Consider the following 14536-nt stretch of genomic DNA (forward strand, 5'->3'; position numbering starts at 1 on the left):
TCAGAAGACTGCACTTCTTCGACAAAGCCAAAATTTCAGCTCAAAAATGCCAAGTCAATCTAATAAGCTACCTGCAAGTCAAGTTATACTGGGATAATCTGCAAATATAAATGCAAGTGATTCAATACTTCTCAAGTTCAGTAAAAAAATGATTGATAAATGGTCCCTCAAATTTCGTTTCTTCTTTCCGTAAACTAGTCCATATCTGAAAATTTATAGAAATCTTCTTTGTTCTACTCACAGGACGCAAAGATAAACTCCATATGCATGATTCTAACACTCTTAAGAATAGGGATGTTAAAAAGCAAAAACGAAAATCTCATAAAGTATGCATTAAAATAAAACATTAAGTGTAATTATTTATCAAAGTTCAAAGAAAATAATTTTTCCTGCCATTACAAGAAATATTTCTATTTCTTATACTACCACATCATCAATGGGAACAAAGTACATATCCCATGTTTTCTCTGGCAAGTAAGTGAAAAATCAGTACAGCTGTAAAGCACAGAGATCAAGAACCCAGACTGCCTGGAATCAAATCCTGGCTGGGTAACATAACAAAGAGGTGTGACTCTGGGCAAGTTATTTAATTTTTTTGTATCTTCATTTCTTTGTCCATAAAATGGAGATGGCAATATAACTTAAAACCTGGTTGTAAGAATTAAACAAATAATATACATGAAATGTTTAGGACATGACCTGACACTCAAATAGAATTAGTAGTTATCATTATTAGGTAATATAAGCTTTAAGAGAAAGGATGACAACAAAATTACAATTAGTACATTAATAAAAATAAAGAAAATTAATTTTAATTAACTATACTGAGGAACTAGAAGTAGAACATTCATCAAACAGAAAACTTCAAAGAAACTTTTACAAGCAAACTACATTTAGGATAACTTTCCCATTCAAATTATGTGCTGCTGGAAGTTTAAAATATTAAAGATAACTCTCTGAATGAATAATATGTTTAAATGACAACAACACACTTTGATATACAACATTTTTTATGTTCTCTAAAGGCTTCAGACAAAGAGCTCATCTTACCTTCCAGCTCGACCTTTCCTTTGTTTGGCATTAGCTTTACTAACCCATTCAGCAGACATCGTACTGATGTTGTTCTGAGTGTCAAAGTGTGTCTCTTTTATTTTCCCTCCATCTATCACATAAACTACATCATCTATGGTAATGCTGTTTGAAACATGAAGATACATAAAATATTAAAAACACATCAAAAGTACTACTAAATCATAACAGGCTTACTAATAGAGAAATCAGAACATTTTAAAATTGGGTCAAATGATTTTAGCAGTTTAAGATTTTAACTACTCTTCCATATTAACAAAAAGTTACAGGGATAGAGCACCTTACAGTAAGCACTGTAGGGTAAAACAGTGCCAACTGTGCAGATTACATGCTCAATTCCTATCTGCCCACAGCCAAACTTCGTAGCTTATCTAATGACTGTTTTTTTTTTCATGGGCAGGCACCGGGAATTGAACCCGGGTCTCTGGAATGGCAGGTAAGAACTCTGCCTGCTAAGCCACCATGGTGACTTTTAACCAGCTTTTTTTTTTCCTTTGGAATGCACGGTCTCACAATTAAATCCAGGCCTTCAGTTTGGAAGATGAGCATTCTACCACTGAACCACCCATGCACTCCTTGTCTAATGGTTTTTGGACCCAACTCTTTGCACCCCATTTTCCCCAAATGCCATAGCTTAAAAGCTTCCATAGATTTATTTCAACGATTTTATTGGTTGGTATAGAACCACCCATGCACTCCTTGTCTAATGGTTTTTGGACCCAACTCTTTGCACCCCATTTTCCCCAAATGCCATAGTTTAAAAGCTTCCATAGATTTATTTCAACGATTTTATTGGTTGGTGTATTAGCACCTCCAAGGGAATACCAGGAATTTTAAAGGCGAGATACACTAATTACCAATTGGAACATAACATAGCCCTCCAATTAGAAAAAGAAAAACAACACAAACCTGATCTAGCTTCACAGTTTCTTTAGGAAAGCTTTGAAAAACCATTTAAAAGACTGTTTATGGAGATGGCTAACTACCAGTATAGGTTAAAAAGCAAAACTATGCTCACTGCCATGACTAAGTTAAAAAACACAAAACAAAAAAAGCTTTATATTTAATCACAAAGATCTAATAGAGAAAAAAATGTTATACCTTAATTTATTGTGGTACAAAACTTGTGTAGTCATAAACAAATATTTAAATCAACTTTACCTAGTTTCTGCAATGTTGGTAGCAATGACTATTTTCCGAACACCAGGAGGGGTTTTTTTAAATACCTGTAAGAACAAAGAACATCAAACTCCCAAAGTACACTAATTTCTGACACATTATTTTTACAATTAGAGGAATTACTTTAGACATGTTTGTTCATTCATTGACATGCATGTAATATTTAGACGTATTCATAAGATACATATCTTTTTTTAAATATTTGTATTGAGATATCTTCACGCACTATAAAACCCATCAAAAGTATGCAATCAATAGCTCACAATATCACATAGTTGTGTATTCATCACCATGATCAATTTTTAGAATATTTGCATCACTCCAGAAAAAGAAATAAAAAGAAAAAACTAATATATCCCACACCCCTTACCCCTTCCTCTCACTGAACACTAGTTATTTCAGTCCACCCAATCTTTTACCCTTTATTTATTATAAATTTGTACTAATACTTAATTTTTTTTTTGTCCTTATTGTTTTACTCAGCTGATCATACCCTGGATGAAGGGAGCATTAGCCACAAAATTTTCACAATCTCAAGGTCACACTATAAAAGCTATATAGTTATACAATCATCTTCAAGAATCAAGGCTACTAGAATAAAGTTCTACAGTTTCAGGTATTTCCATTTAGCTATTCTGCAAAAACCAAAAAGGGATATCCATATAATGCATAAGGATAACCTCCAGAATAACCTGCTGAATCTGTTTGAAATCTCTCAGCCACTGAAACTTTGCCTCATCTCTCTCTCCCTTTTTGGCCAAGAAGGCTTTCTTAGGGCGGACAACGGTAGTGCGTGGCAGAGTGTTTGCCTGCTATGCCAGAGACCCAGGCTCGTAATCCCATAATGCCAGGACTTGACTCATGTCCAAGAGTCCTGTCCCAGGCTGCTAGGAGATTTACACCTCTGGGTTTCATGTCCCACGTAGGGAGGAGGGCAGATGAGTTCACCTGCCAAGCTGGCTTTGAGAGAAATGACACGTCTGAGCAACAGAAGAGGTTTCCGGGGAGTAATCCTTAAGCTTAATTATAAGTAGGCTTAGCTTCTCCTTTGCAGGAGTAGTTTTATAGGGGCAAGTCTCAACATCGAAAGCTTGGCCTATTAAATTGGTTGTACCCAATGCCTGAATATCAGTAATTCCCCAGGTGGGGAAGTTTAATATTTCCACTTTTCACCCCAGGACCTCAAGAGACTTTACAAATACTTTCTTTTCTCTGCTTAAATTACTCTGGGATGTAATGGGGCATCAAACTAACCGGCACAAACCAACAAGATCTTATGACCTATTCAAGAGTCCTTGTAATTGTGGTATGTGAATAAAATGGCCATAGAAATTAAATTAGATAGTGTACTACCAAAAATACAAAAAGACACCTCTTCCTTTGGTTTTACACAGAAATTGAAGCTTTAAAATATGGACCATATCATCCTTCACCCTGTATTTTGATTTACCTTAGTCCTATCCAGATCAGCTTCATTCACATCTCTTCTTGTAGTTTGATCACTTTTTCAACTTTTTAAACATTTGCTGTACAGAGCAATGCTGACTTTCATAGCTTCAGAGTTCTATCTCTGACATTCAGATGTCACACAAATACCCGAAGTTTCAGGGAATGATCAGGTTATACACAAATAGCTCAGCATCTCAGAATTCAGAAATAACAGGTGTAACTCTGGAACAGATGTGACTGCTGTAAGAGCACACAATTTTGGAATCTTTACAATAGCCCTTAACCTGGTAAACTAGGCTCCCAATTTCAATTCTCTCAGTTTGTATATTTATTCCGTATGAGGCATAAAAAGACAAAAATATTTGCCTTTTTGTTTCACTTGTGTCATTCAACATACTGTTCTCAAAGTTCATTCACCTAGTCACATGCCTCACAAGTTTATTCTTCTTGCAGTAGTCCGTATATACCAGTTTTTCTTTCCACTCCTCAGTCAATGCACCCTTAGGCCACCTTCATCCACTGCAAATCATGAACACTGCTGCCATAAACACCAGCATGCAAATGTTTGCATCCCCACTCTCAGTTCCCTGCAAGCATACACCTAGCAAAAGGGTTGCAGGATTATATAGCAACCCCATCCCTACCCTCCTGTGGAGCCACCACACTGTCCTCCAGAGGGGGCTGCCACACAGCGCCTGTATCTCTATTCATTTTTAAACAGTTTTAATCACACATCATACAATCTAACCTAAGGAAAAAGATCAATGACTCCCAGTATAATCACATAGCTATGTCTTCACCACCACAATCTAAGAGGATTCTTCCTTTTCTTCTGCAAAGAATCCCATACTCCTCCCTCATATCCCCCGCTTGTTGACATTGCGTTTTGGCATATTGCCTTTGTTACGTTCAGTGGAAGCATATTACAATTTACTGTTAACTATAGACATTAGTTTGCACTGACTGTATTTTTTCCATTTCAACACTTTGCAATGCTGACATTCATTCTTCTGTTCTCCCTCATGCAAGAGCATTCTTATATTTGAACATTTAATCACCATCACTGTCCACTCTAGGCATCACTAAATTATACCATCTCAATCTTTATCCTCCTTCCTTCTGGTGTCAGACATGTCCCAAGCCTTCCTCCCTCAACCATACTCACATACAGCTTCATTCAGTATACTTATATTACTGTGCTACCATCAGATAATATTTGTGTTATCCATTTCTGGACCTTTACAATCAGTTCTGCTGAATATTCTATACTCTGTCAGAACCAAATGCCCAATCTCTGCCCTCTTTCTACCTCCTGATAACCTGTATTCTTAACATTAACTCTCAAAATATACTTATCAACGTTAGTTCTTATTAGTGAGACCATACAGTATCTGTCCTTTTGTTTCAGACTAATGTCACTCAACATAATGTCCTCAAGGTTCATCCACCTCGTTACATGCTTCATGACTTTATTCTGTCTTACAGTTACATAATATATTCCATCATATATATATCACAACTTGTTTAAGTACTCACCTGTTCATAGACATTTGGGCTGTTTCCATCTCCTGGTAATCATGAATACTGTCACTATAAACATGGCTGTGCAAATGTCTGTGTCCTGCCTTCAGTTCCTCCGAATATACACCTAGTAATGGGATTATGGATCACATGGCAATTCTACATTTAGCATCCTGAGGAACCACCAAACTGCCTTCCAGAACATATGCACCACTCTGCATTCCCATGAAGTTTGCCTTATTCCATAATCTCTCTAGCACTTGTTGCTGTTTCTTTTGATAATGGCCATTCTAGAAGGTATAAAATTATATCTCATTGTGGTTTTGATTTGCATTTTCCTAAAAGTCAGTGAAGTTGAGCATCTTTGCATATGTCTTGTAGATATTTGTACTTGCACTACTGAAAAGTATCTGTCCATGTCTTTATGGTACTGAGTTACAGAATCTCTATATATTCTGGATAGAAAACCCTTATCTGATATGCAGTTTCCAAATATTGTTTTCCACTGCGTAAGCTGCCTTTTTTACTTTCTTGACAAAGTTCTTTGATGCACAAAAGTGTTTAATTTTGAGGAGTTAAATTAAACTTCGTTGTGCTTTGGGTGTAAGATCTAGGAAACAGCCTTCCATTACACGTTTTAAAAAATATTTCCTACATTTTCTTCTAATAGCTTTATGGACTTAGCTCTCATGTTTAGGTCCCTGATTCATTTTTGAGTTAATTTTTGTTTAGGGTGTGAAATACGGGTCCTCTTTCATTCTTTTGCATATGGACATCCAGTTCTTCAAACATCATTTATTGAAGCGGTTGCTTGTCCCAGTCAGTTTGGCTTGACTACCGTATTAAAGGTCAACTGTCTGTAGATGAGAGGGTCAATTTCTGAACATACAATTCGATTTCACTGGATAGTAAATCTATCTTTATGCCAGTACCATGCTTTTTGACCACAGTAGCTTTGTAATATGCTTTAAAGTCAGGTAATGTGAGATCTCCCACTTCACTTTTCTTTTTCAAGATATTTCTAGCTATATGGAGTGCCTGGCCATTTCAAATAAATTTGGTTAATGGTATTTATATGACCACAAACTAGCTGTTGGGATTTTAATTGGTGTTGCGTTGAATCTATAAATCAATTTGGGCAGAATTCACATCTTAATTATATACCGTCTTCCAACCTATGAACATAGTATGCCCTTTCATTTATTAGGTCTTTCACGATTATTTTTTAGCTATTTCTTAGTTTTTCTATTTCTTACAGTTTTCTATTTATAGGGCTTTTGTGACCTTGGTTAAATTTATTCCTAAACACCTGATTCTTTTTGCCTAACTATTAGGTGTTCTTGTAAATGGACTTTTTTCTTTAACTCCTCCTCACATTGCTTATTACTAGTGTATAGAAACACTACTCACTTTTGGGTGTTGATCTTCTACCCTGATACTTTGCTGTATATTAGCTCTCATCGATTTGCTGTAAATTTTTTGGGATTTTGAACAGAGTATCATGTCATCTGCAAACAGGGAAAGTTTTACTTCTCCTTTTCCAATGAGATGCCTTTCATTTCTTTTTCTTGCCTAACTGCTCCAGTTAGAACTTCCAACAAAACATTCAATAACAATGGTGACATGGGCGTGCCCAAATAAGGAAATAAACTTAAAGATGGAAGAATCTTCACCAGCACTTTCATGCACAGAGAGAGGTGAAAGTCAAGATTGTAACAAGCAGTGAGAAGTATAAAACCCATTCCCAACATGAATAACGTTCTTTGGCCATTGAGTTGCTGAATTCACATTTAAACTAATAAATTTACATTATATTTTATCTTATCACTTTAATGGAGTACTCAAGGACTGAAATCTATTAAAATGAAATTAAGTTTTTCAGTCATCATATACACTATATGTAATATATATATATATATATATACTAAATCCTTCCATAGGTATAAAAATTCTCAATAAAAATAAATTAAAAACATAATAAAAAGTTTCATTTAATTTGGTACATTTTTTTTTAATAACAAAGAAACTGATACATCATTTGTTAATTCTTACACAATGATTCTGACTGACATATACTTTTTTTTTTATGGCAATTCAACAAACTCTGAGTTTTGCTTCTCCATCTGTGGACAAATAAATACACACCACTCTAAGTAAATAAAAATGCTTAAACTAAGGGTCCTATGTCTTGGTGTCTGGTTATTGGAAATAAGGTGCTTAAGAGAATCTTTCATCATATAATGTAGACAACAGCTTATACTAATACAAACTTCCAACAATGTAATAAATTATTGCTACATGAAATATTTTACACATGAATAATTTATCCTTTTACATATCTGAAGTCTTGAATTTCAATATATGTTCTACAGCTTCTGTATCATCATGTGAAATTTGCTGGCAGGCACTGAAGACACTTCAGCTGTTACAACAGTTTTTATCTATAAGTTTGATACGCCACCTCTGATTAAGCCATATGTAAATGCTTAAATACTTAGATACATATTCTAAATATTGTTTTCCTTTAGACACCTGAGTAAGGAGAAGAAATCTATTGTCCTAAAGTACATAGATGTCCTGCTGATTTGTCCTTAGATTGACAATTTGTTTAACACTGTAGTCCAAAAAAACTCTTTACAAATGAACTTCATGGTATCTGACTTGTCCTTGAATTTTGCAGTATCTTTTATAATCTATCAATCTTTGTCCTACTCAAAATCCCATGATTTCCAGCTCAGTAATACATCATCCATTTTCCATGCCCCCATGTTCTACTGACTTGTATATACCAGACACCATTCCGTTATGGAGAGGCAAAAACAATGCCTTGTCTGCCATTTCCTCTGTATTCTTCAAAGCTCTAAACTTCTGATCCTTTTTGTGTTGAGATGGTTGTCAGGGTTCACCATGGAGAAAATTGGCCTATGCTACTGTTCCATCCGGCAGTGCCCTGTCTGTTGCTGCTAGGAGACTGAGGCTCTCTGCAATGGTGAGTGCAGGGTTAAACTCAGTACTAGGGTGAGTCTACCCCAGGGCCACCAAGTGCTTGGGTAGGATGAGCATCTGATAGCGGTGGTAACCAAACTGAACCAGCCTGAGCCCTTTCATTGTTTTTTTCATCTCTTCTGCCTTTCATGCTCATAAGTTCTGCCATTTTGTCTCTCAAACTTCTGATTTTTATGTTCACCGAATGTCATTATATGCTTCATCTTTTTGCCATATCTTCCCTCAACTCATTGATCTGAGTTTGCATGTCTATTCAAACACTCTTAATTAGTGGTTTCACACTTGTATATCATTTGAACTGTTGGCTTGTTCCTTTGACAGGGCTATATTTTTGTTTTTCCTAGTATGACTCGTTATTTTTTTGCTGGTGTCTAGGTGTCTAATGTCCTTGATTAGTTTAATCTGGAGGTTGTTTTCACTCTTTCACCTATGGTTTACTTGTTGGTTGGTATCCCAGTTTGAAAGGATTTATGTACCCTAGAAAAGCCATTGCACAATACTAATCCAATCTTGTGGGAGCAACATTTCTCTTAATCCCTATTCAATAATGTAGTTTGGAAATTTGACTGGGTTATCTCCACAGAGATATGACTCACCCACTTGTGGATATTAACCTTTCCTTAGAGGGAGATGTGACCCCACTCATTCCAGGTGGGTCTTCATTAGTTTAATGACATAAGTAGGTTTAGCTTCTTTGTAGGAGGAATAAGTCTCACAGGGGCAAGCTATTGGAATACAGTTCAGTATTTCCATCTAGCTATTCTAATATGCAAAAGCAAAAGGGATATCCATATAATGCACAAGAATAACCTCCAGCATAAGCTGTTGACTCCATTTGAAATCTCTCAGTTACTGAAACTTTACTTTGTCTAATTTCTCTCTTCCCCCTTTTGGTCAAGAAGGCTTTCTCGATCCCAGGATCCCAGGATCTGACTCTTGCCTAGGAGTCATGTCCCACGTTGCCAGAGAGATTTATACCCCTGGGAGACATCCCAAGTAGGGTGCAGGGCAGTGAGTTTACCTGCCAAGTTGGCTTTGAGAGAGAGGCCATTTCTGAGCAACAAAAGAGGGTCTCTGGGGTTATTTTAGGCATAACTATAAGTAGGCTTAGCTTCTTCTTTTCAATAACAAATTTCTTAGGGGCGAGCCCCAAGATAGAGGGTATTTGAATAAACTGACCATGTAAATGAAATTGAATGCTGTAAATAGATGGAATCTTGAATGGGGAGTGAAATCTTGTTGGTTTGTACATGTTTAGGGTGATGTCCCGATACATACCAGATTAATATGGGCAGAGAATAAAAAAGCCCCCTTGGTGGACTAGGGAGAAAGGAGGAAATATTCAACTTCCCTATTTGGGGAATTCCTGATATTCTCGCAAGCACTGGGGACAACCAAAGTCAATAGGCTGAGCTTTCTATCTTGTCGCTTGCCCCTAAGAAACATATTCCTGAAAAGGAGAAGCTAAGCTAAGCTTACTTAAAATTAGCTTAGCTAAGAGTCACACCCAGAGAAAGAACCTCTTTTGTTGCTCATATGTGGTGTCTCTCTCTAAGTCAATTCGGTAGGTGAACTCACTGCCCTCCCCACTTATGTGGGACATGACCTCCAGAGATGTAAATTTCCCTGGCAATGTGGGACAGGACACCTAGGATAAGCTAGGTGGGATCTAGCATCATGGGACTGAGAAAGCCTTCTTGACCAAAAGGGGGAAGAGAGAAATTAGACAAAATAAAGTTTCAGTGGCTGAGAGATTTCAAACAGATTCGAGAGGTTATTCTTATGCAATATTTGGATATCCCTTTTTGGTTTTTGTGTATTAGAATAGTTATATGGAAATACCCGAAACTAATGAACTGTATTCCAACAGCCTTGATTCTTAAAGATGATTATATAACAACATAGCTTTTACAATGTGACCATGTGATTGTGAAAACCTTGTGTCTGACATTCCTTTCATCCAGGGCATACACAGATGAGTTAAAATACATGAGGATTAAAAATAAATAAATAATATGGGAAATAAAGAGTAAAAAATTGGGTGGACTGAAATGCTAGTGGCCAATGAGAGGAAGGGGTAAGGGCTACGGGATGTATGAGTTTTTTCTCTTTATTTCTTTTTTCTGGAGTGATGCAAATGTTCTAAAAATGATCATGGCGATGAATACAAAACAATGCGATCATACTATGAGCCAGTGATTGTATATCATATATGGACAGTGTGTATGTGAGAATTTCTCAATAAAACACTAAAAAAAAAAAAATAAGATTGAGCCTTAGCTTATTCAGGGCAAAAGAGCCTCAGTAAACAAAATTTTGGTATTTTCTTATAAAACAAGGCAAGAAACTAGAAGGAAAGAGATTTTCTCATCCATTTCATTCTGTCAGGGCTTGCAAATACTATAATCCAGAAACCTCTTTTGTTTTCAATAATGAAGTGTTCATTCTAATTAGGGATATCCTGTTATCTGATGGAGCCAAAGCATACAGGACTATGGTCATGTTATTGATAAAACAGGAAAATTCTCATACGTGCACATACAGTAATTCAGTTCAATAAAAATCTCAACTATCAAGTTGAAGTGTATCATGGATAAATAATTTCTAGGCTGTGCTATTTTTATTTGTACTCATATACCCAATGAGTTATTGGTGAAACGAATTAAACTATTCCCTGATGTTGACAAAACTAATTTCACTTGTGAATTATCCTCTGTTATTCGTTTTTAAGTAATCATCTCATGAAGACACATCTAAAAAGGTCCTCAAGAAGAATTTTAATCTATGGTTTAAGGAGCATTTGACAATGTGCCTTAAAAAAATATAAACAAAATGAAAAAATTAAGTAGGTCTTAATGCCTACCTCAGGCTTTAAGTCGGAAAATGAATACATTCAACAACATACCTGCGTCTGGTTAACTGTAGGCATCAATGAATGTAAAGGTATAATAATAAACTTATCTGAAAAGTAAAAAGAAAAATTGAAGTTTAAGCTAAATAGTTGCAGAAACATTCTATCAGACATTTCTGGAGCAAAAATTTAGATGACAAACCACCTAATTCTTAATTTACATTCATTCCTACCTATAACTACACCAACTTCATTCTTTTACGTTCTAGCTTCCTAAGTATGCCAACAAGTTCGATATGACATTCTGCTAATCTATTTCATAATGAGAAACATTTATCCAAAATTCTTAAAGAGTGTTCAAAAGTTGGAAATAAACCTTTCAAATTACATATCTAAAACATCAAGCTCCATTTTTATCATTTAATTGACAACCCAAGAATTTTGCTTAATGTGAATGGATATAAGGTTGTATACTTTGAATAATCCTACTATTTCAATCATACAGACATCTGAATTCTTAGAACAAATTATCTACTATCTATGTCCTACTTTAAAAATAATGAAATAAGCCTGTTTAAATAACATTTCAAAAGTGACCCACAATTTTTAACATAATGTTTTTAGAAATATAAGAAATTATATATCCCTTCTTTGTAAATTACCAAATGAAGTCAAGCCCACTCATGACTATTTTTCAAGATAAAAAGTCTGGTACAATATACTAAGGAATATTAAGAAAGCAAGGGCAAATTTTATCTACAGTTATAAAAATGAAAACTGACTTAAATCGCTAGCAACAGTACCCAAATTGAGAGTATGTCCCCTGAAAATAAATGTTATCCAAAGGAGTTATGATACTCCCCATAAGAATTCTCTGGTTCTTCTGAACTTAATGATTTTATGAATATAGAAAGTAGTAAAATGGTAAATATATATCAAGCAACTATTGTTGCTAAAATAAGAACGCTCTGAATTGTTCCTCTCAACGTAATATAAAGTATATCAACTATAAAATACTCAAGCCAAAATGAGTTAACATGAACTGAACCAAACCTTCAGATATAACTTCCATCTTACAGGAAATACTGAGAAGATAGGATCAATGAAATAATATTGCAAATATTCAGACAAAGCTAGAAAGTTGGGTCAATTATAGGACAACTGGCCTGGTCTTTACCATAAGTCATCACGGAGGCATTGACGTTCTAAAACTAGATTAAAATATTATTTGGCTTGACATTTTCTACTTTGAATAAACTATCTATAAAAGACACTTGGGACAAATGGGGAACTATGATTATAGACCAGGTATTGGATAATAGAAAGGATTAGGTATGCCAATGGCATTATTATTATAAGAGAAACTATCTTTGTTTTCCAAAATTCATAATTATATATTTAGAGATAAAATGTGATAGCTGCAATTTACTTTCCAAAGGAAAAAATTAGACCACAAAACTCACTGTTTTCTTAAAGTCATGAGTATAATGATTATTATATGATTCCCTAACTTTCTGTGTGCTTGAAATTTTTCTTCACAAAAAGTGTTTAAAAAAAATCAGCAGCCAGGGATAATGAAAATAAAATCAATTTTATTGAAGACAATATAATTGGGATGAAAGTAATTTATATTACTGATATTGCAGAACTACGACAGTCAATAAAAAGTGTTCACTCTTCTGAGAAGAAATTAATAAAGTTGATAAGTATTTGATAAATTGAATTTTAAGATGTACTTCTCAGTTAATACAGAGGTAGGTCAATTTTTCCCACTTATACAGTGGCCAGCACAGTACAATAACTGATTATAAAGGCAATTTTTTTTTCAGTGTAATTTGTTCAGAAAAAAAATTCTTGTTAAATTTTGGAACAATTTCCTTTAAAAGGAATTCAGCTAGTGGATGTAGTATAAATGATTTTCTCCTTAATAGTAATAATTTAATGTAGGAAGTTAATGAAGTCAGTTATAATAATCTAAAAATCTCACCCCCCCAACCCACTCCCCCAGAAATGACCACTGTTATCTATCAGAGTGTATCTTTCTTGTATTTTCCATTTCACTATATAAACAAACATTTAAAAAAACCTTAAAGAAGATTATAATTGGGGATAATATTTTGAAAAAATCAATTATATACTCATCACGACTATACTTTTTAGGGAGAAAGGTTACCAGTGACAAGGAAAAGCAAAAGGATTAATTCTTTATAGGGAACTCACAGTAAGTAATATTTCACCAACTAAAGAACAGTAAATGATTTTAATTAGATATGCTGCTTTGAGTGCATTATAATGATCTGATTTAACAAAAAACTAAAATATACCTTTAATATTTTATTTTAGTCAATACTACTAGATCAAAATATTTTTCTAGTGCTTTATAAAAACGTGTCAAAGGAACTTTAGGAGAGTAAGGTTAGAAAATATAGTCAAAACTAGAAAATAACTAAATAGAATCTCCTTTGTGTACTTATCTATTTGAAGTTAATAGTGGCTCCTGAAAACAGTTTTTAATGAATTTTATAAAAGAAAATGCCCTCATGCGTTTCTCTAAGACAAAAGAGCTTTAGGTCTCTTGGAACATGCTATTAAAAACTAGATTTACCAAGAGAATTTTTAAGAACTTCAGATGTTAAAGCCACATTCCTAGATATGGGATGAGGTTGGGGTCTTGGGATCTGGATTTTTTAAAAGTTCCAGAGGTGATGCAGGTGTATAATCAGAACTGAAAAACACTGGGCTGAGTGATAAATTACTGGTTCTTATCTGCTCAACTCAATCTAGCGGTGAGTGAAACATGCAGATGAGAAGCCTCGCTCAAATGCCAACATCTTCACTTTGAGGTCTCAATTTTATTAGGCAAATTTGGGAACAGAGGTAAAATATTCTCTTCATAATACTAAATAAAGAACAATACTACATATTCACTACATTAGAACTTGAGAAAACAAACATCAGCAAATTTCTGAAAAAACCCAAGTTGGGCTTAGATCAGTAAGTTCTTAAACTGAGGTAATCTCAGAACAATACCTCTTCAAATCAAAGAGGGCAAAAAAAAGCTATATGTGATTCAAATACCACCCTCAGAATTGCAATAAAAACACATTTATAAAATACCTGACTTAAACATCACTTGTGACGTCAAGAGATCATGTAAAGTGCTGATATTATCCCAGCCTGGTAGAAATACCAATATTGCACCATCCTGTATGGAAGGGAAATAACCATTGCAAAGAATCAAATCAACATAATAAACTTCTGTGCATACTCAAATCTTCATTAAAGTTATATAGTTCAGGATAATTCTAGTTATTGATTATAGCCAGAAAAAAAAAAAGTTCACTTCTTAAAAACAGGCATTTATGATCATTTGTTTAAGTCTTTTCTTCAAATAGATCAAATGCCTAAATCTTATGGCATTTTGAAATTCTTATCTCTGGT

The 14536-nt window shown here is 34.6% G+C and overlaps 1 protein-coding gene and 1 pseudogene across 1 annotated transcript in view; both read right to left on the reverse strand.

Annotated features, from left to right (window-relative positions):
- The window catches only part of DHX36 (DEAH-box helicase 36), a 51467-nt gene that overhangs the window by 17101 nt on the left and 19830 nt on the right, over window positions 1–14536 (reverse strand). The window contains exons 12-15 of the mRNA XM_077160831.1: window positions 14213–14300; window positions 11150–11205; window positions 2251–2315; window positions 1051–1194 (exon numbers count right to left, since the gene is read on the reverse strand). Of these exons, the coding sequence (XP_077016946.1) occupies window positions 1051–1194; window positions 2251–2315; window positions 11150–11205; window positions 14213–14300 (353 nt within the window). The remainder of the gene's footprint in view (window positions 1–1050; window positions 1195–2250; window positions 2316–11149; window positions 11206–14212; window positions 14301–14536) is intronic.
- Window positions 5372–11140, reverse strand: LOC143684136 (trafficking protein particle complex subunit 6B pseudogene; annotated as a pseudogene).

The sequence above is a fragment of the Tamandua tetradactyla genome, chromosome 5 (genome assembly GCF_023851605.1).
Source record: "Tamandua tetradactyla isolate mTamTet1 chromosome 5, mTamTet1.pri, whole genome shotgun sequence".
In the NCBI taxonomy this organism is placed as follows: Eukaryota; Metazoa; Chordata; class Mammalia; order Pilosa; family Myrmecophagidae; genus Tamandua; species Tamandua tetradactyla.